This window comes from Lissotriton helveticus, chromosome 8, assembly GCF_964261635.1.
Source record: "Lissotriton helveticus chromosome 8, aLisHel1.1, whole genome shotgun sequence".
Taxonomy (NCBI): Eukaryota; Metazoa; Chordata; class Amphibia; order Caudata; family Salamandridae; genus Lissotriton; species Lissotriton helveticus.
In genome coordinates this window covers 1,030,305,114-1,030,331,653 of record NC_136069.1, presented here as the reverse complement: position 1 = coordinate 1,030,331,653, position 26,540 = coordinate 1,030,305,114, and the positions used below count along the sequence as shown (strand labels likewise).

The window sequence follows — 26,540 nt, the reverse complement described above, 5'->3', positions numbered from 1 at the left end:
TTAAGGCCTTATAAACTTTAACTTTTCTACCAGGATATCCTTCACCATGAGTAACATCAAATTGTGCCTCAAGATGAATGTTAAAATCTCCGCACAATATAAGCGAAGCGGGCCACTCTGCGAGTTCTAAGCTGAGAGAATTTAACATTTGAACCATATATGGCGCAAATTGTCCAGGATTTTTCCCCTAAACATACATCTGTAATCACCCACCTCCCCAAACATCAGTTTTTACTTGTTTACAGATACCACTACCCCTTTTTTTTTAAATTGCCACTCCTCTAGTTGTTGAGCCTTGTCTAGAGACTCCTACAATCTCCATCCCCAAATCCGAAAGCAAATGTCTGTTATTCCATGCCAAGTGAGTTTCTTGTAAACAAAGCAAGTCGCATCTTAGAGTTTGTATAATTTGTGCCACTATTCCTCTCTTTTTCCTGTCATTAAGCCCACAAATATTCCACGAGCAGATCCTAAACCTAGCCATCATCAGAAATCATATATTGTGTCTGAATGAGCCTATAATATAATGCATTTCTACTGACTATCACACTGAGAATATCCGCTGTGCCTCCATTTTTAATCACCAATAGCTTGATACATAACTTGAAATATCGCAATACCAACGAAAATTCTGCTCTGTACTTGTACTTGCCTGTCCCCCCTCCACCAATACCCACCCCCCACACCCACCCACTCCTCCCCAAGTACCCTCCCACAAAAGGCAAAGGGACAACTGGGTCCCCATATGTGATGGAAAGAGAAGTAAGGTGTGCATACCTCCAGTCATATCCAATCCCCCAACAGCGAGTAGCTTAAAATGAGCCTAAACCTATAATAAAGAACAGCGCTTGTGATACTCTTAATACTCATGTTACTACCCTCCCTTCAAATAGATATCTAAGGGCAATACAGCTCCTCACTGTAATTCACTAGCATTCTACCCACTCTGCCCATTACCAATCCCCCCTCTCCAGTATCGTATCAAAGAAAAAAGCACTAGACAGTAAAGAGTTGTTCACGGGGGTTGGTCAGGTAAGAAGGAGAACACAGATAACAAAGACTTCACTTCTTCCTTAAAAATAAATAACAAATATCGGCATCATTATCACTAAACTCAATTAGTTCCATTCAGTTGTAAAATTATTGTAATGAAGCCAAGAATTCCTTAGCCCTGTTCTCTCATGCGAAAAATTGAGTTTTCTCCCACTTTATTTAATATCTATGTATCCTCTCTTGCTCCGGTGATTAGAGCCTTCGGGTTCGAGTTAACCTCGTACGCAGACGACACCCAGATCGTGGTCTCGGTGCATCCGGAGGAAGAGCTGGGGGTGGCAGCCAGGTTTCAGGAATGCATGTCTGCTGTCAGTTCTTGGATGGCAAAAAGTTGCTTAAAACTCAACTCCTCCAAGACTGAGGTGATGGTCTTTGGGTCCAACTCAAATCTCTGGAGTCCAAGATGGTGGCCAACAGATTTGGAGATCCGCCCGCTCCAGCTCAAAAGGTAAAAAATCTGGGAGTCATCATAGACAGCCAACTCTCTTTCAAACCCCAAGTTATGGCGTTGACTTTGTCCATATTTTGGCTCCTGAAAACCATTAGGAAAGTGCTTCCCTTCTTACCTGAGGGAAGCAAAAAAACGGTAGTGGTGGCACTTGTTCTCTCGCGCCTCGACTATTGTAATAGTCTTTTTCTCGAGGCCCAACAGGGAGTGTTAAATAAGCTGCAGGTCCTACAAAACGCGGCAGCCCGCCTTATTGGAGGTCTGCCCAAATTTGCCTCAGCTACCAAGGAACTGGAGAAATTGAATTGGCTCCCGATGCGAAAGAGGATCGAGTTTAAAGCCCTCTGCATTGTCTTTAAGGCATTGCATGGATTGGGTCCAGTGTCTCTTCAGGATCATTTCCAGTGGTATAGACCAGAGAGACATCTGAGGTCTGCCAGTATGGGACTGATCAAAATAGCTCGGATCAGGAAGGCACGCTGGGGGGGGCAGGAGTTTTGTCCGAGGAGCGGCAAAGGCATGGAACTCCCTCCCCTTGACCCTTAAATCAATCACCAATCTGTTAGCTTTCAGAAAACATCTCAAAACATGGCTTTTTACCCTCTAGCCGGGGAATCTTAATCTCAGGGAGTTACCACTTCAGCGCCAGGACACCGGTTGGTATTAGTGCGCTTTACAAGTGTTATAATAAATAAATAAATAATAAATAAATAAATAAATACAATCTTAAGCTTGGCAGGATTAAGCAAAAAAGCCTATGCTCCTTTTTTCTGGAAGAGAGGTATTAGCTGCCGCAGTTGCCATCACTGCTGGACTGTCACTTGACAATAGTCAGGCATTACAAAGAATTCGGTACCTTTCCCCTTCCGTTTTCAGTCGGGTCTGGCTAGGTCATAGAGTGCCTCTCTTGCGAGAAAGTTGTTCAGGCATATCAGAATTGCCTTCGGTTTAATATTTGCAGTTCCTCTAGATTCTTTGATATAGAAAGGAAATCGATGTCCCCTTTGGATTTCTATATCCCATTGCCATTGGGTTAGCTCGGGGAAGGCTTCAGTAAAGAGATCTATAATATACTGACTGATATTTTCCACGCCCTTCCCTCCGGTATACCCAGGACCCGTAGGTTGTTCCGTCTTGACCTGTTCTCTAAATCAACGAGTTTCCAGTCAATATCATCACGCAAGGACAATAAGCTGGTAATCTGCGTCTTCTGTAGGGTCATTGCATTTTCCATCAATGAAATTCTTTCTTCAGCCTCCACTACTCTGGATGCGAGTTCACCACAGGTCTTAGCAACTCTACGGACCGTGTTTTGGAGTCTCCGACCTGCTCCTTGAGTTCTTAAGTTCTCAGATTTAGTATCCTCGCGGTGCTGCAGCATAACCTGATAGATTGTTTCAAGGTAATATTAGACCCTGCATTTATCTCACTCATGCTCTTGCTGGCATCCTCAAACTGATCCCCGGTTGGTGACCCCTCCGTATCTATTGTGCCAGGTAACATTGGAAGAGCTTGGGAATGCATGATTTTACGAACTGTGTCTTCCTCATAAGGCCATTCCTCCATCCTTGCTGGTGTTGCATCCCCTTCCTCATCCTCCTCCTCATCATGTAGGAGTCTGCCGTGCCTGTAGTGCTGGGGACGCTCCTGTCGTCTCTCCACTCATCTTCACCCTCCAGGGTCCCCCCTTCTAGAACGTTTGAGAGGTCTGACATTGAATAAAATTTGCCTGCAGAGTCAACAGAGTCTGTATCTACAGCACATTCTGATAGAGTTCCTATCGTATCTGCATTTGCTGTATTCACTAAATTCCCTGTATTTCCTTGCAGAATTATCAACCCCACAGATTCACCTTGCATGTTACTGACTACAGGTAGTAAATTGGGGTGTGCCTTATTCAAAGTTATCCCGCATTCATCAGACATAGGGGGATACATAGGGGAGCTTCTAGAGTTAAGGTTTCAGAGTTACTATTTACTGCTTCTTTTAAATCTTTATTTGAAGCTACCGGCGTCTGTTGCTTACCCTTAGGAAGGTTCTTCTTTTTAAACATTCCCTGGATTTTCGGTACAGCCCCCTCCGATGGTGCGCTTTTTGCAAAATGTGTCCCGGGTGCACTTGTAGTCGTATTTACAGATCCATTATTCACAGAGAGTATAACAGTCTCCTGCTCTGATATACTCCCCTCTGGGCTCCTTAAATCAGCTTCAGTTGCTGCAGCCACTGCTCGAGTTTGTGGTCTGCTCATTTTATTCTGAACATTTGAATTGCTGTTGCTTTTAGGAGGCATCTTCCTACACCCCACGCTTTGTTCCCAGAGTGAACTAACAATGTTGCCGTCACAAGAGTTAAAGTCTTCTCTGAGAAATTGTTTGACGTTTAAGCAAACTGCCGCCGCCGCCGCCTTCCTCTTCTCCAAGCCAGGAGTACCCTGCACACTACCTCATTCACCACACATGTGACACGCTGAACGGCAGCTCGGCAGCGGCGGCACCCGTAGCAGCAAAACTGTTGAGATGGACGCGGGTACTGCCTGCAAAGGCGAATCCAGTCCCGAATCATGCCATGATAAAGAGATGGAGAAGTCTGCAACTCAAAACCGCGAGTCAAACGGGTGCCGTTCGCCGTTTAGGAGGAAAGGGTCCGGCTGGAGGTAAGACGCATCACCAACTGTTCACACAGATGCGCGTGCATCCGCCATCTTTGCCCCCCCTGTCCTCATTGGTTTGTGAGGATACCGCCTCATTCCCATGGTCATAAGCGTTTTTTTGGACAATGTACTCCTTTCCATGGTCAGGTGCCTTCAGTACTAGTGCAGAGCACATAGCCTATTTCACGGTGCAAAAGGCCTTTCGGGATCCTGTGGTCCATATGACCTTCTTAGGCTGCTTTTTGGAGGAAAGTTCAGTGAGTGGAGCCACAGTGGTCAAATACCTTTTACAATCCTCCTGTAGTACCCAGTCATCAAAGGAATGTCCTGACTTGAGTCTGAGTTTTGGGAGATTCCCAGTCCAGAATAGTCTGAAACTTGGGTTGTGGAGGTTTTACTTGGGCTCCAACTACAAGGTGGCCCAAATATGCAAAGTATTCTATCCTATCTGGCACTTGCTGGCCTTGATGTATAGACCTGTAACACTTCCTTGAGATGGAACCAGGTGATCTTCCCAGGTGGAGCTAAAGAGAGCAATATCATCTAGATATGCTGCACTGAAGTCATCCAATCCTGAAATAACTTTATTCACCAACCCCTGGAAAGTAGCAGGTGCATTTCTAACCCAAAAGGCATCATTTTGAACTGGTAGTGGCCTTCTGGGGTGGAAAATGCTGATCTCTCTTTTGCTCCCTGGGTGAGTCCCTGGTAGAGTCCAATCTGCCAGTACCCTGATGTCAAATCAAAGGTACCCTTTAGAGTGTGGTTTGGGGACTAGTACCACTGGGCTAACCCAGGGACTGTCCGAATCTTCAAGAACCCTGAGGTCTAACATCTTGCTGGCCTCCATCTAAATACAAAGTCTTAACTTGGTGTGAAAACCTGTAAATTGTGTTTTTGTTAGGGAGGCTGTCACCAATGTTCACATCTTGGGTCCAACATGTTGTCTCTCCAGTGGTTGAGGAAAATAGATCAGCAAACTTTTCTAGGACTTCCCTGAAATCAGATTGGGTTTTTTTGCAGTAAGAGTGTCAAACAAGACAACACCTTCAACTGACCCATCATGGGGTTGTTTGACAGTAGATGAAGGAGTGTTCTCTTACCTCCTACTGGACTCTATCAGTGACCATGAGCATGGTCATGTCAGCTCTGTTTTAGGTGGTTTACATGGAGAACTCTGTGAGGACTACATGGGGTCCCTAAGTCAACCAAAGAGGTAACACCCACCGTATTACTCTAAGATTGGCTAGGGCCCAGTTAATATGTCCTAGAGAGAAAAACCAAAGGTGATGATGGACGGAGCGTTGACAATACAAACACTCACCCCCAGTCAACTGATATGGGTTTAATCCATCACCGTTCTTTAGCTCACTCCGCCACCCCAGTTCAGACATGGCCATATGCAAATCAGTCTGACCCTGTGCCTCATGGGAACAGTCCAGCCCGAACTGCCAAGCCATGTCTTCCCTGGACCGGAATCAAGCTTCCCCGGACCGGTTTTTGGCATTACAGTCGTCTTCAGCCGGGCTTGCTTGACTCCAGTGGCAAAGTGAGCAAGGGACTCACGTCTGAGCATACCCTGCCAACTTAGGGCGAACAAAGAAAAACCAAAGGTGATGATGGACGGAGCGTTGACAATACAAACACTCACCCCCAGTCAACGGATCTGGGTTTAATCCATCACCGTTCTTTAGCTCACTCCGCCACCCCAGTTCAGACATGGCCATATGCAAATCAGTCTGACCCTGTGCCTCATGGGAACAGTCCAGCCCGAACTGCCAAGCCATGTCTTCCCTGGACCGGAATCAAGCTTCCCAGGACCGGTTTCTGGCATTACAGCCGTCTTCAGCCGGGCTTGCTTGACTCCAGTGGCAAAGTGAGCAAGGGACTCACGTCTGAGCATACCCTGCCAACTTAGGGCGAACAAAGAAAAAACAAAGGTGATGATGGACGAAGCGTTGACAATACAAACACTCACCCCCAGTCAACTGATCTGGGTTTAATCCATCACCGTTCTTTAGCTCACTCCGCCACCCCAGTTCAGACATGGCCATATGCAAATCAGTCTGACCATGTGCCTCATGGGAACAGTCCAGCCTGAACTGCCAAGCCATGTCTTCCCCTGGACCGGAATCAAGCTTCCCAATATGTCCTAGAGCGCCTGGGGAGCCACAGGCTCCAACACTCACACCAGCTGACCTGGTTGGTACTCCACCAGGGCTGACATCTGATCATACCAGTGCCTGATAAGCTCCTGCTGTGCTCTAGGTTCCTGTTTGCCATCTTCATGTACTCTGTTGTAAGCAGACGTAGGCCTGACGCCTAGTTCATTGTGTCTTACTTGGGCTCTTTGAGAGGACTCTCCCATCCTTCCCTTACAAGACTTAATGGACCCCTTACAAGATGGTGAAACAAAAGTTCAAATGGGCTGAATCCAACTACTTTTTGTGCACCTCTCTGTATGCAAACAGTGGGCAAGGTAACAGTACATCCCATCTCCTTTTGAGTTTTTCGGGGAGGCCCATTATCATGATTTTCATGGTTTTGTCAAGCCGTTCAACTAAACATTTATGTGAGGGTGCTAAGGGGCAGTGAACTTATAGTTCACACCACATTCTTCCAACATAGCTTTTAGGTCTACCAGAGACCACCTCTCTAGGAAACCAAATGATGGTAAATATTTCAAGGAGGGTATTTTCTACTGCAGGAGCAGTCATAGTCCTGAGGGTAATTGCCTCTGGGAATCTAATGGAATGGTCCACCACTACTAGGATACATCTATTACCAGATGCAGTTTGCAGGTCAAGTGGACCAAAAATGTCAACCCATATCCTCTCAAAGGAGGTCCCAACCACTGGTAGTGATATAAAGGGAACCTTTTGTTGTGCACCTTACAAGAGCAACAGAACTCTGTCGCTTTTTACAGACATCAGGGGCAAATAAAAATGGGCAAACAACCTTTCTCAGGTTTTGGTTTGTTCCAGATGTCCAGCTAGAGGGATGTCATGGGACAAAGTAAGCATGGACTCTCTGTACATTCAGGGGACCACCATTCTCTTGTCTGCACCTGGCTTGAGGTCCCTGGCCTCAGTTTAGAGAAGCCCATCCTCCCAGTAGAGTTTGTAGGTAGCACTGTCATCTCCCTCTTACTGCCTTGCAGTTTGCTGCCTAAGCCCCTGAAGAGTAGGGCACTGATTTTGCCGTTGGCATGTGTCCTCTCTGGAGGGTACACCTGAAATGAAAAACTCTGCCAGGTCAGGCCAGACACCATCAGCTGCAGTTTTCTCCTCAAGTACTGGGGCATCTCCCTCGGGAAAACTCTTCCCCTGGTGCTATTACCTCTTAGAAGCTGCCTTAGCAGACTTCTTGCCCTTTCTCTTGGTTGGGGTCACTAGATCCAGTGTTTCAGGATCCAAGGCCCCATGAACCTTCTTAAAGTACTACCTGTGCTCTGGTAGTAACATACACGCCCCCTCAGTGAGACCCAGCATTTCTGCATGAGACTTCCTTACCACCTCTGCCCATGCAGAAGTCTCAAGGTCATTTCCAAACAGACACTCCACTTGGATGGCAGTGGATACAACCACCTTCTTCGGGCAAGTAACCCCTCCCCATTCTAAGCATACCAAGGCCATTGAATGGAGCTTAGTCTAATTGTCAGCATTGGTAACCTGGTGACTGACACTAGGTAACAAATTGTCCTTGTAAAACCTTCTAGCTGCCACCATAGTGGCATTGGCACATGTTTCCCTCAAAGCCTCTACCTCCATCACATTGATATTTAGCCCTTGTCTATACTTCTCCAAGCTTGGAGGTAAAACAGCCAGGGCTTCAATATCCATCCCACCCAGGGAAACTAAAGTGGCCTTTGTAAGCTCTGGCCTCTCAAGAGTATACCTCTACCCCCCTCCTATGTTTGCCTATCTCTTGGACTGTTAAACATTAGGGGACTTTTTAGAACATGCTGCATTTCCTCGCTTATGACTTGCCTGATGACTGTCACGACATAACACAAAAGCCTTTGCTGGATTCTAGTTCTTACCATGTTACCCCTTGCTTTTGCCTGGCAGTAGTCTCGGCCCCACCCTACCGAGAAGCATTTTGGGGGACTTTAGAGATCTACTATTTTTCTTGGCTTTCTGTTTACCTCCTTCCCCTGCTGGGAGGTCTGTGAATCCTTTTTCTGGTCACTTCTACAAAGGGTCTTTCTGGACACCCTGGTTCTGTCCCATCTGTCATATCTCATACAGCTTTCTGAGTGCAGACAACTTAGAATACAGCAAATTCTGATGCAATTTCTCTCCGGTAAAATTTGTTAAAATGAACTCCTTCATAATTAAATTATACAGGCCATCATAAATGGCCACCTCATTGCCCTTGATCCAGCCATCTAGTGCTTTTAACTGAAGGGTCCACAAATTCCACCCATGTCTGTTTTTGACCTTTATGGGTGTCTCTGAACTTTAGCCTGTACTCTTCTGTAGTTAGTCTAAATCCTTCTATCAAGGCCTCTTTCATATGCTGATAAGACTCAGCTACATTCTTATTAAGGGTCAGAAGTCTATATCTCCCCTTTACTGAGAATCACTCTCAAAGTAGAGAGCCGCATCTTTGGTGTTCTATCTCCTCACGGTGCACGCCCTCTCAAAGGCTGCAAACTATTTGTCAATATCATCACCTCACTAAACTTGCGAACAATCCCTCTGGGGATCTTAGGGTCAAAGAATTCCTCCTTGTTCCTTGTATTAGTATTACTGCCACCATCTTTGGGCCTAAGGCCCAACGTAACCCTTCTCTCTTCAAGGACTAATCTCCTCTCCTGAAGTTCAAGCTTTCTCTCATCCAGGCAGATTTGGTCAATTTCATCCCCCAGGACCCCTGCAACCTTTTAGTGTGGGGGTTTCTAGAGGGACTTCTGTCACTTCCCAATGGTGAGGGGTGTCTGGGGATGGGTGTAGAGTTGAAGTGTTCACCTCCTTCCCCACAATTATTCATCTGGGCCGGGACTTCATCCTCATTCTCTACAAGATCATCTTCTGAGGCATGGCCCTCCTTCACTCTTCTCTCTTTCTCATAGGAGCTGATGAGCCTCTCCTGGTCCTTCCTCTTAGTTGTCACTTTGTAGCTAATGCCTCTTGCTTTGCACAATACCCTTGGATCTATGATCTGTAGGGATGGGATGACTACCTTGTCAAGATTCTGACCAGCCTCCATTGTGCCTAACTTTTACTTAGAAGTTGAGCACTTATTTAACTCCTTGAGTGCTGATGACGAGGGCAGCTCGTCATGAGCTACGGCGCTCCCGTGCTCATGACGAGCTGAGCTCGTCATGACTGCGCCCTTTACATGGAACGCTCACATGCTGGACTGATTCCCCCGCTGTGCTGAGCGTTCCATTGGAACGGCTCGTCATGAGCACCGGAGCGCCGTAGCTCATAACGAGCTGACCTTGTCATGAGCACCGGGGCACTGTCCCCCCCGCCCCCCAGCACAGCGGGGGAAACAGCCTCGCACGGAAGGGGTTAAAATGTAGAAAATTTTACCTACCTTTATTAGTCTTTTAAAATGTAGTAAACAAATGTGAGTCTACACAGGGCCCTAACAATCCAATTAGAAAACCAAGAAAAAAAATAGAAATAAATATTTTTGATGATAAAGTCAACTAAGTGGATTTTTTGTATGCAAAATCGCTTATGAGCAAGCGTTACTGTGAAACACAGGTGCATGATCCTCACAGGTGAAACACCCATGAAAGATAGTGGAATATTATCTGGTATGGCTGGGTGGTATTACCATGTAATGTGATCACAATACCCCAAAGATGGTCCTTGGATTCACACTAATACACCCTTAGCTCAGTCCTAGTAGAATGGCAAAGATCAGTCAGGCTTTATTAGAGGAATATGTGTTAAGCATTTCAGAGTACCAACATGGACAATAAGTAATTGCCATGGATCGAGAGAAATGCAACACCAATGTATACAACTAGAATGTATTTTATCTTAATTTAGGCACCAAAATGAATGGAATATCATACATATAACTGGAGTTATAGATTTTTAAAGCAATATTAAATCAGTGCAGTAAAATAGATAAATAAAATAAAATTGGGGTCAATGGCAAAATCCACTAGTGACAATCGGTCACTTGTAGGTTGAGTTACTTGGAGCCCTTATAGGGATATGGTCAGGCTGACCCCAGGACTAGGCCACAATAGTCAGACCAATTTTACCCTGAATGTGGAGTCCAGGTCTAGCGTTGTTCTCAATGTTCTTGGTGCTGAACGGGAGTCCCGGGTGGTGCTGTTTTTCTCACTTTCACAGTGCTGCAAGAAACAAAATGCAAAAGCACAAAAGGTGCAAAACTGCTGACATCGGATGATAGTTGCAAGATATTCTCTGTAGCAGCAACGTCAAGTTTAGGGGTTGGTTAGCCGATGAGCAACAGGCCTTGGCATAGGTAAGCACAACGCAAAGCTTTTGAAACTTCACTGGACCGGGGGAGTAACATACCAGCCTGAGACTTTGGTGCAGCTGAGACTACAAGTCCCACAACGCACTGAACTACCTGGAATTGGGCAATCCCTTGTAGGGCCTGATGGCCAGCAATTCTTTAGATCCAGTGAGTCTTTTTACCTGCAGTTTGCAGGGGACTAGTCCAGGGCAGACTAAGGGTGCTTTTGGCTTCTACAAGATTCCCTCTCTTCGGGAGTGTCGAGTTTTTGCCAAGAACGAGGGCCATTGACTGAGTTCCAAGTCTGTTGCCTCAGGGACTGTGTAGCTCTCTCTTGCTTTGTGCTAGTAGACAAAACTCCTGTTGTCGGTGACACAGTTCTCTTCTTGGTCCTTTCTTGGAATAAGTTGTTCGGAACTGAGGCTCTGGTGTCTGGGGAGTTCCTTTAAATCCTAGATATAGGGGAGTTATGGTTGTGGGAGCTAATAGCCAATGGGCAGCTAGTCCCTGAGTTGACCACATACGATAAAGTAGGTCACCTTTTCTACCCAGAAACCACTAGTTCTGCTGTCAAAAAGGTGTCAGAATTCACTTTTAGAGGTACAGACCAGGCTGCTCAGTGTAAAGGTCTGACCAGCCTACCTGGGGGAGTACACTTGCTGCATAGCTAATTTTCCCACCTTGTCTGAGTGCATGCACGCCTCGGGCACAGGGAGAGTTGTTTCCTTCTCAGGGGGACAGCCCAAATGCATATCAGAGGCAGTGGAGCCGCTCATAGCTCTGATGTGCCAATTCACTAGCCATCTGTGGAGGAGGGAGGTGTGACCTACTTCCTGCCAACCTTTGTCTCTGACTCATAGGAGTGATCACATTGCCTGGCAGGAGGTCATAATCTTGTCTTGCGGCAGCAGTCATGGAACTGCATGGGCTGATCAGCCAGAAAACAATAAAGCTGGGGGTAACATATAAAGTGTCCTCTGGGTGCCTGTCATATCACCCATGGCAGGAAAATAATAGCAGGGTGAGAAGGCATATTTTTTATACCAAAACATGACTTATTTTGGTGGTACCATCACAGAGATGCCAATCTCGAGGGTGCCCGGTTGGCAGCCCATGTTATCCTACAGACCTCTAGCATATATAGTAGTATTCAATGTGTAATGTCACTATAGGGACATATAGGCTTGCACATACATGTTCACACCTTAAATATAATGCACTCTATCTCTTGGGCTTATAAGGCCTTCCTTAGGGGTGCCTTAAATATATTACATTTATTTTATTTATTTATTTAAAGAGTTTTATATAGCGCTGGCTCGACCCGGATGTATCAGAGCACTTTACATGAGGTTCAACAAAATTACAAGATTATATCAGTTTCAATTTACAACAGTTGCTAGAAAAACAATTACAAGAGCATAGAGAACGAGATAAGTGGAGTGTGGAGGGGAAGGGGGTAAGGGTAAAGGGGTGGGAGGGAGATAGAGCAGGAAGACGAAGGAAGGTTTTCCCAAAGTCCGGCTGGGTAGGTGATGGTCGAGGGGGAAGTCCCAAAACCCATCTCCTCTATAGCTATCGGGAAGCTCCACTGGGCTTTGGCCAAATAGCTAGGTCTCAAGGGAAACATTATTAGAACATTGGAATGTTGGGAGCGCCATTGAAAACAATGGAGTGCTCTGGGCTTATAATGGCTGGTATAAGCCTGGAGCTCCAACATTCCAATGTTTCTTTGTTCACAGCTCTGGCTGTGAACAAAGGCTTCAGGGAGCCTGAGGGGATTCCAATCCTCTCACACTTCCAAAAGGCTTTTTTTTTTTAGAACATTCTGTCCTCTAGTGACAGAATGTTCTAATAGCCTTATAGCCCTTCGTTGATGGGCTATACCACTATTAAAGTCCCTCTCCCTTGTTAAAGGCCCTCGCCTTCGGCTCGGGGCCTTTAACGCTGGAGAGGGCCTTTAATAGCCGGTATAGCCCTCTACAACGGGCTATAAGGCTATAAAAGAACATGGAGGGCAAAATAATGGAGCGTAGAGGGGAGGGTGAGAAAAGGGAGGATAGGGGAAGAGACAACAAGGAGAGACGAAAAGAAGTCTGTCTAAAGGCCAACTGGGTAGGTGACGACCAAGGAGGGAGTCCACGGCCCATCTCCCCTATAGCTAAACCAGGTAGCTCCATCGGGCATCAGACAAAATAGTTCAGTCTGAAAACATTGAGAGAGGAGAGAAGGAGAGAGATAAATACGGGGAGGATGTGGGAAGAGATGACAGGAGAGATGAAAGGAAGTCTGGCTAAAGACCGACTGGGTAGGTGACGTTCAAGAAGGGAATCCCGACCTTTCTCCCCTATAGCTAAACCAGGTAGCTCCATCGGTCATCAGGCAAAATAGCTAGATCTCAAAAGACAAGGGAAAATTCACGTGTAAGCAGGGTGGGGACTAGGGCCAGGACAAGGTAAGGGCAGAGGTCAGTAGCAGGCATGTGGAGAGGAGTAGAGAGGGGAGGAAAGAAAGAATTGCAGATATACGCATAAGGGTAGGCGCAGTCCTGGACAGGAAGAGTAAGTCAACGTTCAGCAGGGGGGGAACAAGTCATCATTTTCTGCCATGATGGGGTCTGGCATCCTTGGACCCTGTTCCATATGGAGTGTGATGAGAGCGGAAGAGCTTTTCAGGGATGGGGCGCTCATTAGTTGTTAAGACAGGCAACAAAGAACTCCCCTGGCGTCCCTGGGCGCCCTGCCCTGTAGGTGAGCTGGGCCACAATGGGGGCCGCCATATTGCCAAGCGTATGGGTGGGGGGAGGGGGGTCGCTCACCTCGCTTCTTCAGCACCCGGAGGCTCCGGGCAGACAAGCTGGCAAGATCGCTGAGGCAGCGGGCGAGTAATACCTTAGGACACTGGCAGGGCATTTCATCACAGTCAGGAGACTGCCAGAGGATAAAATCGCCCACCCCCCAGAATTCAAAATGGAGGTCCTGTGCTTCATAGTCTGCAGGAGCCATTGGCAAGTCACTGCTGCCTCCCAACTAGGCTTCGCGCTCATCAATGGGAGCAGAGTGGGCAGAGCTGGCCGTCAGGATTGGTCCTGTGCTCCCGAGGCGATCCACTTCAAGCTCGTCAGCCTCACCATTGGTTGGACTGCCTGTCTGGCGTGGCTGCCATTTTGTGCCTGGCCAGTCGGGCTCCGATGTTTAAAAAATTCGGCAATGTCCTCAGGCCCAACTGAGCAGATTGTGGATCACCCGGGTAGAGCCTCATTTTAACTCACCTCTCGGGGCCGATCCGCCCCGCAAGTGTTGGGGTTTCCGCTGTTAAGGGAGTTATTCTCGGTCCCGAGCTGCTGCGGCCAGCTGCCATTTTAGAGTCAGGCGGCACTCGCCGCATGGCTCACCCAAAATGCGTGAATTCTCCGGTACTTCCCTGGATCTCCGCTTCTACCAGCCCTTTAATTGTGCGCCCTTTGGTGTAATTTTGGGCTCCCACCACTGTCGATGGGTGTCGCCTGGCGGGCCACAGGCATGGAGCACTCTGCTTGCATGCGCACCAGCTACGCTCCGGACTCATCACCAGCCACAGCTGCCAAAGATGTGAAAAACACAGCAACGATGCCGGGCACAGAACCTCGATCCCCTGGAAACAACCAAGCACCGGATGATTGGCACCAAAACAACAGGCGACGGCTCCGAAATCCCGCAGCTAGATGTCCACCCCTCCGCTGCAGGAAGGGCCTGGGGTGAGAAATCAGCCGACTGCAAAGGCACAGACAGGGGCAGCAGCTGCAGTCGATAAATCAGGTGAGTCGGGAGTCGAATTCGGACTATTAGGTATTTTTCAGAAGGGGTAAGCTGCCAGGTCTTCAAGCTGGTGGGTTTAGGGCCGAATGGAATGGTTTTAATGGGGATAAACTACCAACAGGTAATCCCCAAACCGTGAGCTCCTCTGGAAGCTCCTTGCATCGGCAGCCATCTTTTATCTGCTCTGTGGCATGCTCCAAGCGCAGACACCTCTGAGCATGGGTCTCTCTATGACATGTCACACCATCCCTGCGCACATCTCCGTACCTCACGTACTTTGTGCGCAGAGTGTCCACCTCCGCTCCGGACTTGTTCTGAGCGCAGTAGCATCTGGACTTCAATCTCCCTCATCAGGACCAGCAGCCGTCTCAGATGTATTTTGGTCCCTGCTCACAGAGTGATGTGTCCCGCTCCACGCATGCTCCGTGCGTCGCAGCATCTGGACTTCATTTTCCCTCATCAGGACCAGCGACTGTCTCAGAAGCGTCTGCGTCCCTGCTCACAGTGATGTGTCTCCGTTCTGCGCATGCTCCATGCGCTGCAGCATCTGGACTTTTACTCCCACATCAGGACCAGTTTTAGCAGTTTGCACTGCTCCTGCAGTCTGCAGTGGCAGGCCGAGGTAGATAGCATTGGTCACCCAGGGTGACCCAAACTCATGCTGCAGCCCTGGGGACCCCTTCATAATCAATGCCCTTAGTACCCCATGTGCCATATACTAGGGACTTATAAAGGGGTAAAGCTTTTGCCAGTTTGCGATTACCAAGTCAAACATGACAGTTTTAGGAGAGAGCACAGGCAGCAGACTCCAGTGCACTATAAGAGTCATAATCATCAGTTTTTGGAGCAAAAAGTGGGGGTGACCATACAAAAAGAGGCGCTTTCCTACGCAGACAAACTTAAAGTGAGATCATTAGTGAGCGGTAATAATGAAAAATCATTCAATTTCTATATGAAAATGCTATCTTTGTAGAGTATCCACCCCACACCGCCAATTGGACTGGGTAGTGGTGAAAATTCAGCTGTTGAATATTTCTGCGAATGTAGCACTCCCACCAGTACCTGACGGATTTTCTATGGCTTCACAACCGTAAATCAGGAACTCGATATTCTGAGGTCAGCTTTTGGAAATAGTTAAAGAAATAAAGTGGAACCAAAATCTTTTTTGGCACTAGGGACATTGTTCTCCCTATCTTCTACTTTTTAAATAATGACGAGCAGCTATGCGTAGTAAAACAAAGCCACGACTGTTCCAAATACATGAGGAAAGCGTTCATTCCTCTACCTCATATTGGAAAGATTGGGGCAACAACATATATAAACATTACACATGAGCCATGTCTGATAAGGAGTCTGATAATGAATCACTTACTGTAAACAGTCCAAAAAAACAATCTTGGGAAAACATTCTGTAAAGTACCCCAATAAGGTGGCCTTTGGCATACTCAGAAGTGCAATAGTCAGCAAATGGTGGCGAAAATAAAGAGATGATCAAGATGTTATGCACAGCAAAGGTAGAGTCACTATAGTTGTTTGTGCACTGCATGGAACTATGCAGTAGGCTGGGTTGTGCCAGATTGAAATAAGGCTGATTAGTCTGTCCTCAGCATGGATGTGAAAGGTCTGGGATTACAAAAGGACAGTGTGACATAATAGCTAAACTCTCTGAGTGATGGTGATACAAAGGCCAGGATAGACTAACCAGTCTACCAGCAGGGTGCAGCAAGTGTTAACACTCTTTGGGCTAAATGGGTGGACTGAAAGTGTAACACTGAGCCCCTACAGCAAAGCAAATACTTATGACACTAATGAAGACCTACTGGGAAAAATTGTACATGATACAAAAGTCGACAGGTAGGAAACAATAATGATCCCAAGTGACTAAAATGGGAACAGAACCATTGAAAGCCCTGGATAAGACTAAATCTGCTCCAGTAGCCACTTATGAAAGCGATGTACAGGGTTATGAAAATCTGAGGGCACTCCAAGTGAAAATGTTTTTGTAGACGCTTACTTGCGGTACTTGCTTCCAACCTGCTCTCATTGTCCATAAGGAACTTGGGTTGCCCTATCTTTTGGACCTTATTGTAATTCGCCCCTTGATTAGATGACTTAACATCTGGTGCAGCCGGAAAATCTTCTGGGCAGAGAAATAGTGACTGTCTGAAGTTTGATTGGTGTAGGTCAGGCAAATGACTTATGTATATCAGGGACACTTTTGCCAAGCTTCGCAGGTCCGCCCTTTTTGAGTCGCCCTCTTCTATTTTACAAGCTAACATTGTTTGGATCAGGGACAACTTGTTGCGATGGAAGACATCTGAGGGGGAAGGTATTGAGCTGGATAAACCCATGGTTCTTGTATTTGTATGTATTTTTTTGTATTTGTATTTTATATAGCACACTTCTACCCAGAGGTCTCGTAGCGCTGTATTCATACTGCTGTGGAACCCATCCTGGCTTTCCAGTGAAATGTCCACTCCTGGGCACCCCCAAAGTAAAGCCAGGCATCCAAGCGCTGCTGGGGCTGTTGTGGAGATTAAGCAAGCTATTGCCTAGAGTCACAGAGTGGGACCCATGATTAGACTAGGCACCGAGGCGAGAATTATCAGGTCCGGGGAAATTGAGTCTAAGAGCCACCGAGGCGGGAATTGAACCCTGGTCCCCGGCCAGACCTCTGCATCAGGGTCTGACGATCTAACCATTGAGCCACGCTTCTTGGCTACACACGGATCATAACAGGTCCTGCCATAGAGAGCCTATTTGCTTACTACTATTAAGGGAAACATCCTTTACAACGCAACTTTTACCACGCAGTGCCTTTACGACGCAACTTTTACAACGCAAACCATTACAACGCATTGTGCTGGGGGGCGCTCTAGGATAGGGAATAGGTTTAATGTACTATCCAACACCTTCCCTACTATCCACGGGGACTGGAGTTGGAATAGTAAATTAAACAATTCACTATCCAGTGCCCCAAAGCACTCTGCGTTGTAAAGGCATGCGTTGTAAAAATCGCATTATAAAGGCATGCGATGTAAAAGCATGCGTTGTAATGTCATACATCCTACTATTAATGTCCCTCACCAATTCCTCCTTACTAGGTTGAAGTTTAGCCGGTTCAACACGTTGTTAGCATTTCCCAAACCTGAAGCCTGGAACACAAAGACAAGTCCCTGTACCTGCGATTATGTTTCCACCAGGACCTCTTGCATTTTGTGTTTTTTATGTGGCTTTTATGAGATCAACTGAAGGATGAATCTGCAGTCACTTGCGGGAGTATATTGAACGTATGCTATAGCTTGCTTTCTTCCCTCACCTCTAAGACTGAGAACGCTGTTTGATGAGGGAAGTGATTTCATTTAAGTGTTCGCAAGTTCTTTTTGGGGAAAAGCTGATTATGCATGTGCACTTTTTTTATTGACGCAATATTTTCTTGTTATGTTGATCTTGTTAAATAGGTGTGTTATATGTCCATTTGGTGGGATTACAGTACGTTTCAACCAGGATGGTAGTATTTTTGTTTAAATGGGCTGTTTGTTAGTTTTAATGTGAGGCTGCTAATGGAGGGATTGTTTTAGGCTGTATCAATTTTGATTACTAAACTTGTTTTAATTCTGTAATTTCGGAATTCATTTTTTTATGTTTTTATTGATGTTGTATCCTTTTTTGGATTTGTGTGTGCAATTATGTTTTTACATACTTTTATGGTCTTATTTAGACCAAATAAAGTTACTTTGACTGACTGAGTAATAGGATCGACCAAGAATCTGAACTGACATTGGGTTCCAATAGAGCAACCTTTGGCAAATATCCTTAATAACTTTCTTCAATCCATCTCCCAGAGTTTCCCACGTAGGGGTAGAAAAGGAAATTAATATTCTTACAATTGCTGAAAAGCTGTATCCCCCCCTCGGTGGTCAGTGGAAAGAAAGTTTTGTAAGTTGGATGATGATAGATCAGTCAATAGGGTCCCAGCAAGAAGGGGGTGAAGAGAGGTGTCTACCCGCAGTGAAGAATATTCTGACTTTTCTCAGATACCCTTTATTATGGGAGCAGCAGCCAGAGAATGACCCAGGCCAGAGGAGCGAAAAGACTCCACCATGTCTGCCCCTCTCTGAATGTCCTGTGAGGAGGTCCAGAGTGCCTTCAGAAGTTTTGTATTTGATCTCCAGGCTTTGGAACGATTGTCAGATCAGATAATCCAATTTGTACAGGAGATGCAAAGCTCTATCCCATGCATGTGATGATTGTCCCAAAAAATGCGCCCTCTGTAGACTGTCAACAACACAATGTGACTTCATACCGAGCTGTTTGCTAGCTTTATGTCAGCTGTTTAGACCATTTCAGTCCTCCTGTTATTCAACAATAGCTACTTGAGGCTCTGCCTGTGCTTGTGCTAGGGCGAAGCCAGTAACTATGTATTCAAGATGGGCTCCATTGATTCCCTCATCTTGGAAGTGACTGGAGCTCAAGTGATCTCTTCAGTATTCTACCCATAGTGGGCGGTGATAGGAAGAGTACCGTAAACCATATATCAGTATACTGCCATTCCCTGGCCTGCCCAGGGGAAAATCACTTGTGGATAACAGACTTTACCCTGGGGTCCAGGGAAAGCTGCGCTCCTGCAGCCAAGAGCTCCCCTAACCCCAGCATGTTCCCTAGATAAATACACATTACAGAACAGCTGCACAAGATATGGTACAAGAGCTGTGTGAGTGCTTAGTTTGTAGAAGGAAGAATGCTGTGCTGAAGATCTTCGAAGAATCCCAGGGACGGCGCTTTTAAATCTCAGAGCACCAAATACCAAGGCTGAGTTTTGTTAGATACACCTCATGCATCTTTATTCAACTACCAAAACACTTCCTGTCCAAGGACGTCAATTCATCAAAATGCCTGGGAAAGCAGAAGCGACATTGAATGCCATTTGACCTTTACTTTGACTCACACACACACACACACACACACACACACATGCTTACACATACTAACACATTAACACATGCGCATGCACTGAAACACACTCTCACCCGCAAGCAAACATTCAAAATACATTTAACAGCATTTTTTACTTACCTTAGCTTCCAGACAGGGTCATATTACAGCTAATGCTCTTTTTTTGTTACATTAATAGTGAATAATACTTTTCACTAATTGTTTAATTAAAAAAAAACAGAAACCAGGCAAGTGGCTCTCCAACCAGCCTCCATTAGGGAGAGCTGCCTTTCTGTTCCAGGCACTGATTTTGCCACCTCTGAGGCCAGGGTTCACAAAATCACTGCCATGGATAGCAAAGGGCAAGCCAGGGGTCACAGTTGCGACCCATGGTGGCCTCTAAATGACCCCCATGTTCCTGTCCCCTTATCTCTTTCTTGCAGGTTCCTACTTTCTCCTTCTGTGACTTTTTTCAGTCAATCTCTTTCTCTTTCTTTCCCCTTTATTTTTCTGTTTTGCTCTCGGAAACTTTCCAATGAGGAAAAATAAGTGCTGATCCCCTAAAAAAGAGTGCCAGTGGACCCCACCGGCAACCACTGGCTCAAATTAAGCACTAGCTGGGGTGCGGTATGGGACCTAGTGTGGCTGTATCTAGCAAACCATAGCCTTCCAAATGATGTGGTGGCATCATTCCCCATATCAGTGTATCCAAAGTTAGGGTGCCAAATTACTGTCTGGAGGAGGCACCAGGCTGCCCTAATGCTGGTGAGTCATTGTCATCCTGGGGCAGAAAATCACCAGCAGTCTTTTGTCTCTCCGCCTACATTCAGCCTGGGAAGCTCAGCATGTGCTGAGCCCACTCCTCTTACAGTCAAAGCAGGTATGTCGGTCCATTGCAGGAGCAAAACGTTGTGTTTGTGGACATTCACACACGTGAGGTTGATGTGTGCAGTCCAATCACTTCAGTCAGGTGGGCCTTCTTCCTTCAAAGGGTGCAGTAGAGGAGGGAGCAATATCAGCAGGATGTAGACCTGTATGAGCACTTCAGGGATAGCAGTAGAATATAACGTATCCTCTAACCATACAGCCAAATATTGTCACAAGGGAGACCCTTAAAGAACTTTAAAAAAGTAATTCTGAGACAAATCGGAGTAGACAATGACCTAACTTAAACATTCCAATTTAAATTATTAGTAGAACAAAAGATTTATTTGGCTAAAATGACAGCATTCAAACTAAACTGCATGTCAATTAGTTGAAGCTTCACAGACGCTTGTTAAAAAACAGAAAAGGTGGAAAATCTAGAGGCTGCTGGTACATTTATTTGCACACATTGTAATCCTATACCCCCCTTTTGTAACAACTTTGCAGTCATTTCAAAGTATTAGCAGGCAAAACCAATATGGCCGCTCGTATAACAGTCGTGAACCTTTAAAGTTATCTTTTCTCAGCATGAAAATGACGCACGAGCCTTCATGTTTTAAATGTCACTAATGCGTTTTTTTGTTGTTTTCTATTTTCAGACCACACAATGATTTCGGCACACAAGTTAATTCCGGTGCTGCTAATGTACGGCGCTTTTGAATCACTTGCTGTGGAAAATAGTTGGAAGACGCTGCCTTGTGACGTGGCAAGAAAAGGTTCCGTCATTCGCTTCGACTGCAGAAGCCGCGGACTACAGAAAGTGCCGGAATCCGTGGAATTCAACGAAAGTTCTGGAGAGTTAAATCTGTCAGACAATAAGATAGAGTCCATTACTGCCGAATCTTTTCAAGGGTGGAACAAACTCACAAAGCTTATTCTGAGCTGGAACCATTACTACAACGAAAGTGCCAGTGATTTATGTGAGAGAGGGGTGAATATTTCCGAGGGAGCGTTCGCCAATTTAAACAAGCTTACCCATTTGTTTGTGGATGGATTCGGCCTTTACGAAATTCCAGTGGGAATCCCTTCATCTTTGCGCACACTTAGTTTGCAATACAACCACATACATTCAATCAGCAAAAAAAGCCTTTCCGAACTTATACATCTGACTGACTTTAGTTTGGGTTACAATTGTTACTATGGCAATGCATGTGGCAAACCTATTTCAGTTCCAGAAGATGCTTTTGAAGAGTTCCGAAATTTAAGAATACTTACACTTTCTTTTAACAACCTCACCCATGTGCCCCTCGGCCTGCCAGCTTCATTGAGGGAACTTTATCTCAGCAATAATCAGATCAAATATGTCACTCGAAATGTTTTTAAGAACCTTTCTAATTTGGAAATTCTTCATTTAAGTGGGAACTGCCCCAGGTGCTACAATGCTCCCTACCCATGCCAAGAGTGCCCAAACGGTGCTGCTCTTGAAATCCACCCCCTGGCATTTCAAAACTTGGTTAATCTACAAGAACTGAACCTTGGCAGCACTTCACTTAAGCAAATACCTGCTGCCTGGTTTGATGGTACAACACAATTAAAGAGGCTGAACCTGGAAACTAACTATTTGGTGCAGGAAATTGCTACGGGATCATTTTTATTGAAACTACCAAACTTACAGGTACTTGATCTGTCTTTTAATTATAACAGACGGTCATATCCAAAATATCTGAATTTATCACCCAATTTTTCCCAACTATCTTCTCTCCAGGAATTGCACATAAAAGGTTATGTGTTTGAAATGGTGGCGGAAGATAAACTAGCTCCCCTTAAAAATCTTACCAACTTAAATATCCTTAACCTTGCAATCAATTTCATCCAAAAAATTGACCTCCAAGTATTGGAGCAGTTTTCTAATTTGAGTGTAATTTGCTTGTCAGAGAATAGAATTTCTCCTCTGTCCAAAAACGTACTACACAATACTCACAGAAACACAATGCGGGAACATAGAATCAAAAAACGCTCTATTTTAAAAAATTCGAAGGCACTGGCAAATTCCAGCATGTGGGATTCTACCATGATCACTGGCAATGGTATCCACAATAATTACCAACCCTTAACTAAGGCAAAGTGCAGTAGCTATGGTAAAATCTTAGATTTAAGCTTAAATAGTATTTTCTATATAGATCCAGAACAATTTAAAGGCTTTGGGGACATTGCTTGTTTAAACCTGTCAAACAATGGTATTGGTCAATATGTAAATGGTACTGAATTCATCTACTTGACTAATCTAACTTATTTGGATCTTTCCTATAATAAGCTAGATTTGGAAACTACTGTTGCATTCACAGAATTGCATAAGCTGGAAGTACTAGACCTTAGTTATAACTCACACTATTTCGTTGTCGAAGGAATCATTCACGAGTTGGGATTCCTGGAACACCTTCCAAATCTCAAGGTACTAAATTTGACCTGGAATAAGATTTTTACTCTCACACACTCACAGATCAACAGCAGCTCCTTGAGTGAACTTGTTTTCAAAGGGAACCGACTTGATAAAATGTGGAGAGTGGGCGATACAAGATACCTACAGTGTTTTAAATCTCTGAGCAATCTTACATATCTTGATCTTTCACACAACAACTTGAAAGGAATTCCCAATGATGCTTTCAGCTCTTTACCCCTGACCCTCAAAGAGTTGTATTTGAACAATAATGAGCTGGATTACTTTTTCTGGACAGGACTGAAGGACTTTCATTTCCTAGAAAAGCTGGATTTGAGTGCAAACAAACTACAATTGTTGAGTGCGGATGCCAATAATGTAATGTGGTCTTTGAAGACCCTGCTCCTGAATCATAACAGCATTGCACAAATTGAAAATGGGTTTCTGGATCATGCCCTTTGCCTTACACATCTCGACCTGAGTAACAATCAATTGCAGATCATCAACCAAACAGCATTTTTAAATCAAAGAAGCTTAAAGATTCTGGCGCTAAGGGGAAATCCATTTCACTGCACCTGTGAAACTAGTGATTTTTTGAGGTGGATTCAGTCAAATAACCTTAGTATACCACGGCTGGCAACTGATGTAACTTGCTTAACCCCTTCTGACAAGAAAGGTGCCAAAGTAGTGTTGTTCAATTTGCAGACCTGTAATTTGGATCACATTGGACTGCTATTATTTTTGTTGTCCTTCCTCATTATCTTAAATACCACAATATTATCAGTACTCAAACATCTATTCTATTGGGATTTGCGGTATATTTACTTTTTCTGTTTGGCAAAATTAAAAGGCTATCATTCTGTTTCTATGGCAAAATGTATTTATGATGCATACATATCGTATGACACGAAAGACTCGGCAGCGTCTGATTGGGTTTTGAAGGAGCTATCTGTTCACTTGGAAGGGCAGGGAGAGAAGCAGGTTCTTCTTTGTTTGGAAGAAAGAGACTGGGAGCCAGGCAAAGCTGTCATTGACAATCTTGTGCAGAGCATCCATCAAAGTAGGAAGACAATATTTGTTCTTACGGAGCGGTATGTGAAAAGTGGTACCTTCAAAACTGCATTCTACATCGCTCTGCAGAGACTGATGGACGAGAGCCTGGATGTGGTTGTCCTCATTCTCCTGCAGCCCGTACTGCAGCACTCCCAGTACATGCGCCTGAGGAAGCGCCTTTGCAAAAGCTCCATTCTTGAGTGGCCTAAAAATCCAAATGCTGAAGGCTTTTTCTGGCAAAAGCTAAAAAGTGTTGTACTAACAGACAATTATGCCCGCTACAATAGCTTATTTACTGATCCCGTTATGCCTCTATATAAACCAGATCCAGTTGCTCTTGCTCAGTGGATCAACAACAGCCCTCAGATTCTCTGATATCACCAATGATTTCCAATACATATTCACGATGTGTTTGTAAATGAACTCTTCTTAGGATATTTGAGAGTTTAAAAAAACTCAAATTAAATGGGCATCTGTTTGATTCTGCATTGTGTCTAGTGGCATGTGTAGCTTCTTTTTTCTCGAAGTAATTTTAGCAGACACTGTGAGATCACTTTTGACTTTCTCTTCATACATGGGAGGCACCTCCCAACTCGAGTTTCGGACATTGAATGGCATACATTATCAAAAATCCCAAACCATCTAATCATGTTATCGACTCTTGCCACGCTTTTCCAACCTAACAGCTGTAAAATTAACACTTAGAGGCCATTACATTTCTCTGTACTGGCATTTTTCCAGTGGGAGCCACTTTGTTATGTGAAATATATGTGTTCTATTATTCTGGTATGAGCGCTCAACAAACAATAAATAACAAACTTACAATTGCCTTTTTTCCACTTGAAATGTGGCAGAGAAAAGCGAGGATTAAGTAGATTGTGGCTGCTGAGTCTTAACTTTCAGCTGATGAAATGTGAAACATGTGGGACAAGTTATATTGTGTTAATCTAGGGTCGGTAGAGTGAAAAATGGCCATGCCTTGTCACCAGACGTATTAGCCCAATAGGAGACATCAGAGGCCAAAGAATCACTCTACGGTATTTCACAAGTTGAAGAAGAGATAAATTGACATATGAAAGTGTTTTAATTTCTCAAGCTCTGCAACTATGTAAGATGTGTAGGTTTATATCTGTAAATACTCTTACAATGATTATTTACATAGCATATTATACAAAGTGATTTGTTTTCAGGTACTTTATAAAAGGTGTTTATTACTACCCCACTCAATGGTATCCATTTTCTGAACTTGAAATCCCCCCGAAAGATTCAGGGCCACATTTATGAAAAGTGACTCATCGCTGTGAGAAAACAGCGATGCATCACTTTTCATTGCGCCCTCCTTGCGACACAAATGGTGCGTTATATTTACTGTATAACGCATCATGTCTCAAGGAGTTACAGATACGTCAGTATCCGCAAAAATTATGCATTGCTGGAGTGTGTCACAAAAGTGACGCAACTCCAGCAATGGGTCATTACACATGGGCAAGTCCCATGTGAAATGTGCCTGCGTCAGTCTTATGCCTGCCATGAGGCAGGCGTAAGATATTGAATCATTTGCTTCCTAGAAGTTACGCAGTGAAATCTTATAGATTTCACTGCGTCACTTCTACGACCCTTTCTTGAGTCAGAACGCCCCCCCCTGCATATATTATACCTGGCGCAGGTATAATGTGGCGCATGGGTTTACAAAGTGACGCATCTACCTAGATTCGTCTCTTTGTAAATATGGTGCAACAAGGCTCATTTTTTACACCGCTGGTGCGTCACAAAAAGTGACAAAGTGATGCAAGAGCTCATAAATAAGCCCCTTAATGAATACATACAAAGATGCAAACCTTTCCCTTGACGTCATCCCTACATCAGATGCAAAATACACTGAGACGTTTTAAAAGGATTGCAACTTGTGTTCTGTAGTTTATGAAAGAATTTCTGAAGCAAACATAAGGATTTCTGAAGCAAACATATTAACATGCTGAGCTAACTTATGACTCGCTGACAGTATCTTGGGAATCGTAGATGATGCGTTCTCCAGAGGAGATGATGCATCGGTTCCTGAAGGTGGTGCAAAGTCGTTGAGGCATTGGTGCTTGGGGATGATGCCGTATGCAATGGAGGTGATGCTTCCGTTCCTGTTGTGAGGCCTCAGTTCCTGAAGACAGCACAGCGTTGATGATGCGTTGATGATGCGTTGATGTCAAGAGTGTGGTGTGTTGGCTCCGCATCTTCAATGTCAAACCACTGGGCTGAAAAAAATGTATTGGATGGAAGCCATGTATGGCAGGGAATACATCGTAGCCAGGACGGTGCACCACGGAAGTCGGTAATGCAGTGTTCGAGACTCATACAGCAGTTGGTCTTCTGAGGCACTGCTGCAAAGTGGAGGCAGGTTTGTAAGTCAAGGTTGTTGTATTGTGCACTCTGCGAGTGGGAACCGCAGCTTTGGTGCAGGCAGTAATGATGCATCGATTTTGACTTGATGCACTGTTCTGAAATTACGTTTTGTAGTCGATTCATCAATTTCTTGTTTTTCAGCGCACACACTCACTTCCAAGGACCAAATACTGGATTTGGCACCACTTGACAGAGCAAGACTCACAGCAGAGGAGCCCAGGTGTCGGTAGCAAGATGCAGGTGAAGTCTTTGCTGTCCCTGAGACTTCATCAACAGGAGGCAAGCCCAAACAAGCCGTTGGAGTACATTTAGATGCAGTATGTAGGGCAGAGGTCTTCTAACTTTTTTGCTCTGATCCCCCTAAGCAAAATATATTGAGGTTAGGCCTGCCCATCTAAAACTTTATGGCAAGGATTTGGAGAGCCCGAAGGATATGGCTGCGTGCAGAGTGCGGGGCTT

At 45.1% G+C, this 26,540-nt stretch overlaps 1 protein-coding gene across 1 annotated transcript in view; it reads left to right on the top strand.

The window, feature by feature from the left end:
* TLR8 (toll like receptor 8) overlaps nt 1-24,506 on the top strand; it is a 67,741-nt gene extending 43,235 nt beyond the window's left edge. The window contains exon 2 of the mRNA XM_078657867.1: nt 20,857-24,506. Within this exon, the coding sequence (XP_078513993.1) occupies nt 20,865-24,062 (3,198 nt within the window). The 5' untranslated portion in view covers nt 20,857-20,864 and the 3' untranslated portion in view covers nt 24,063-24,506. The remainder of the gene's footprint in view (nt 1-20,856) is intronic.
* Nucleotides 24,507-26,540: the final 2,034 nt, after the last annotated feature.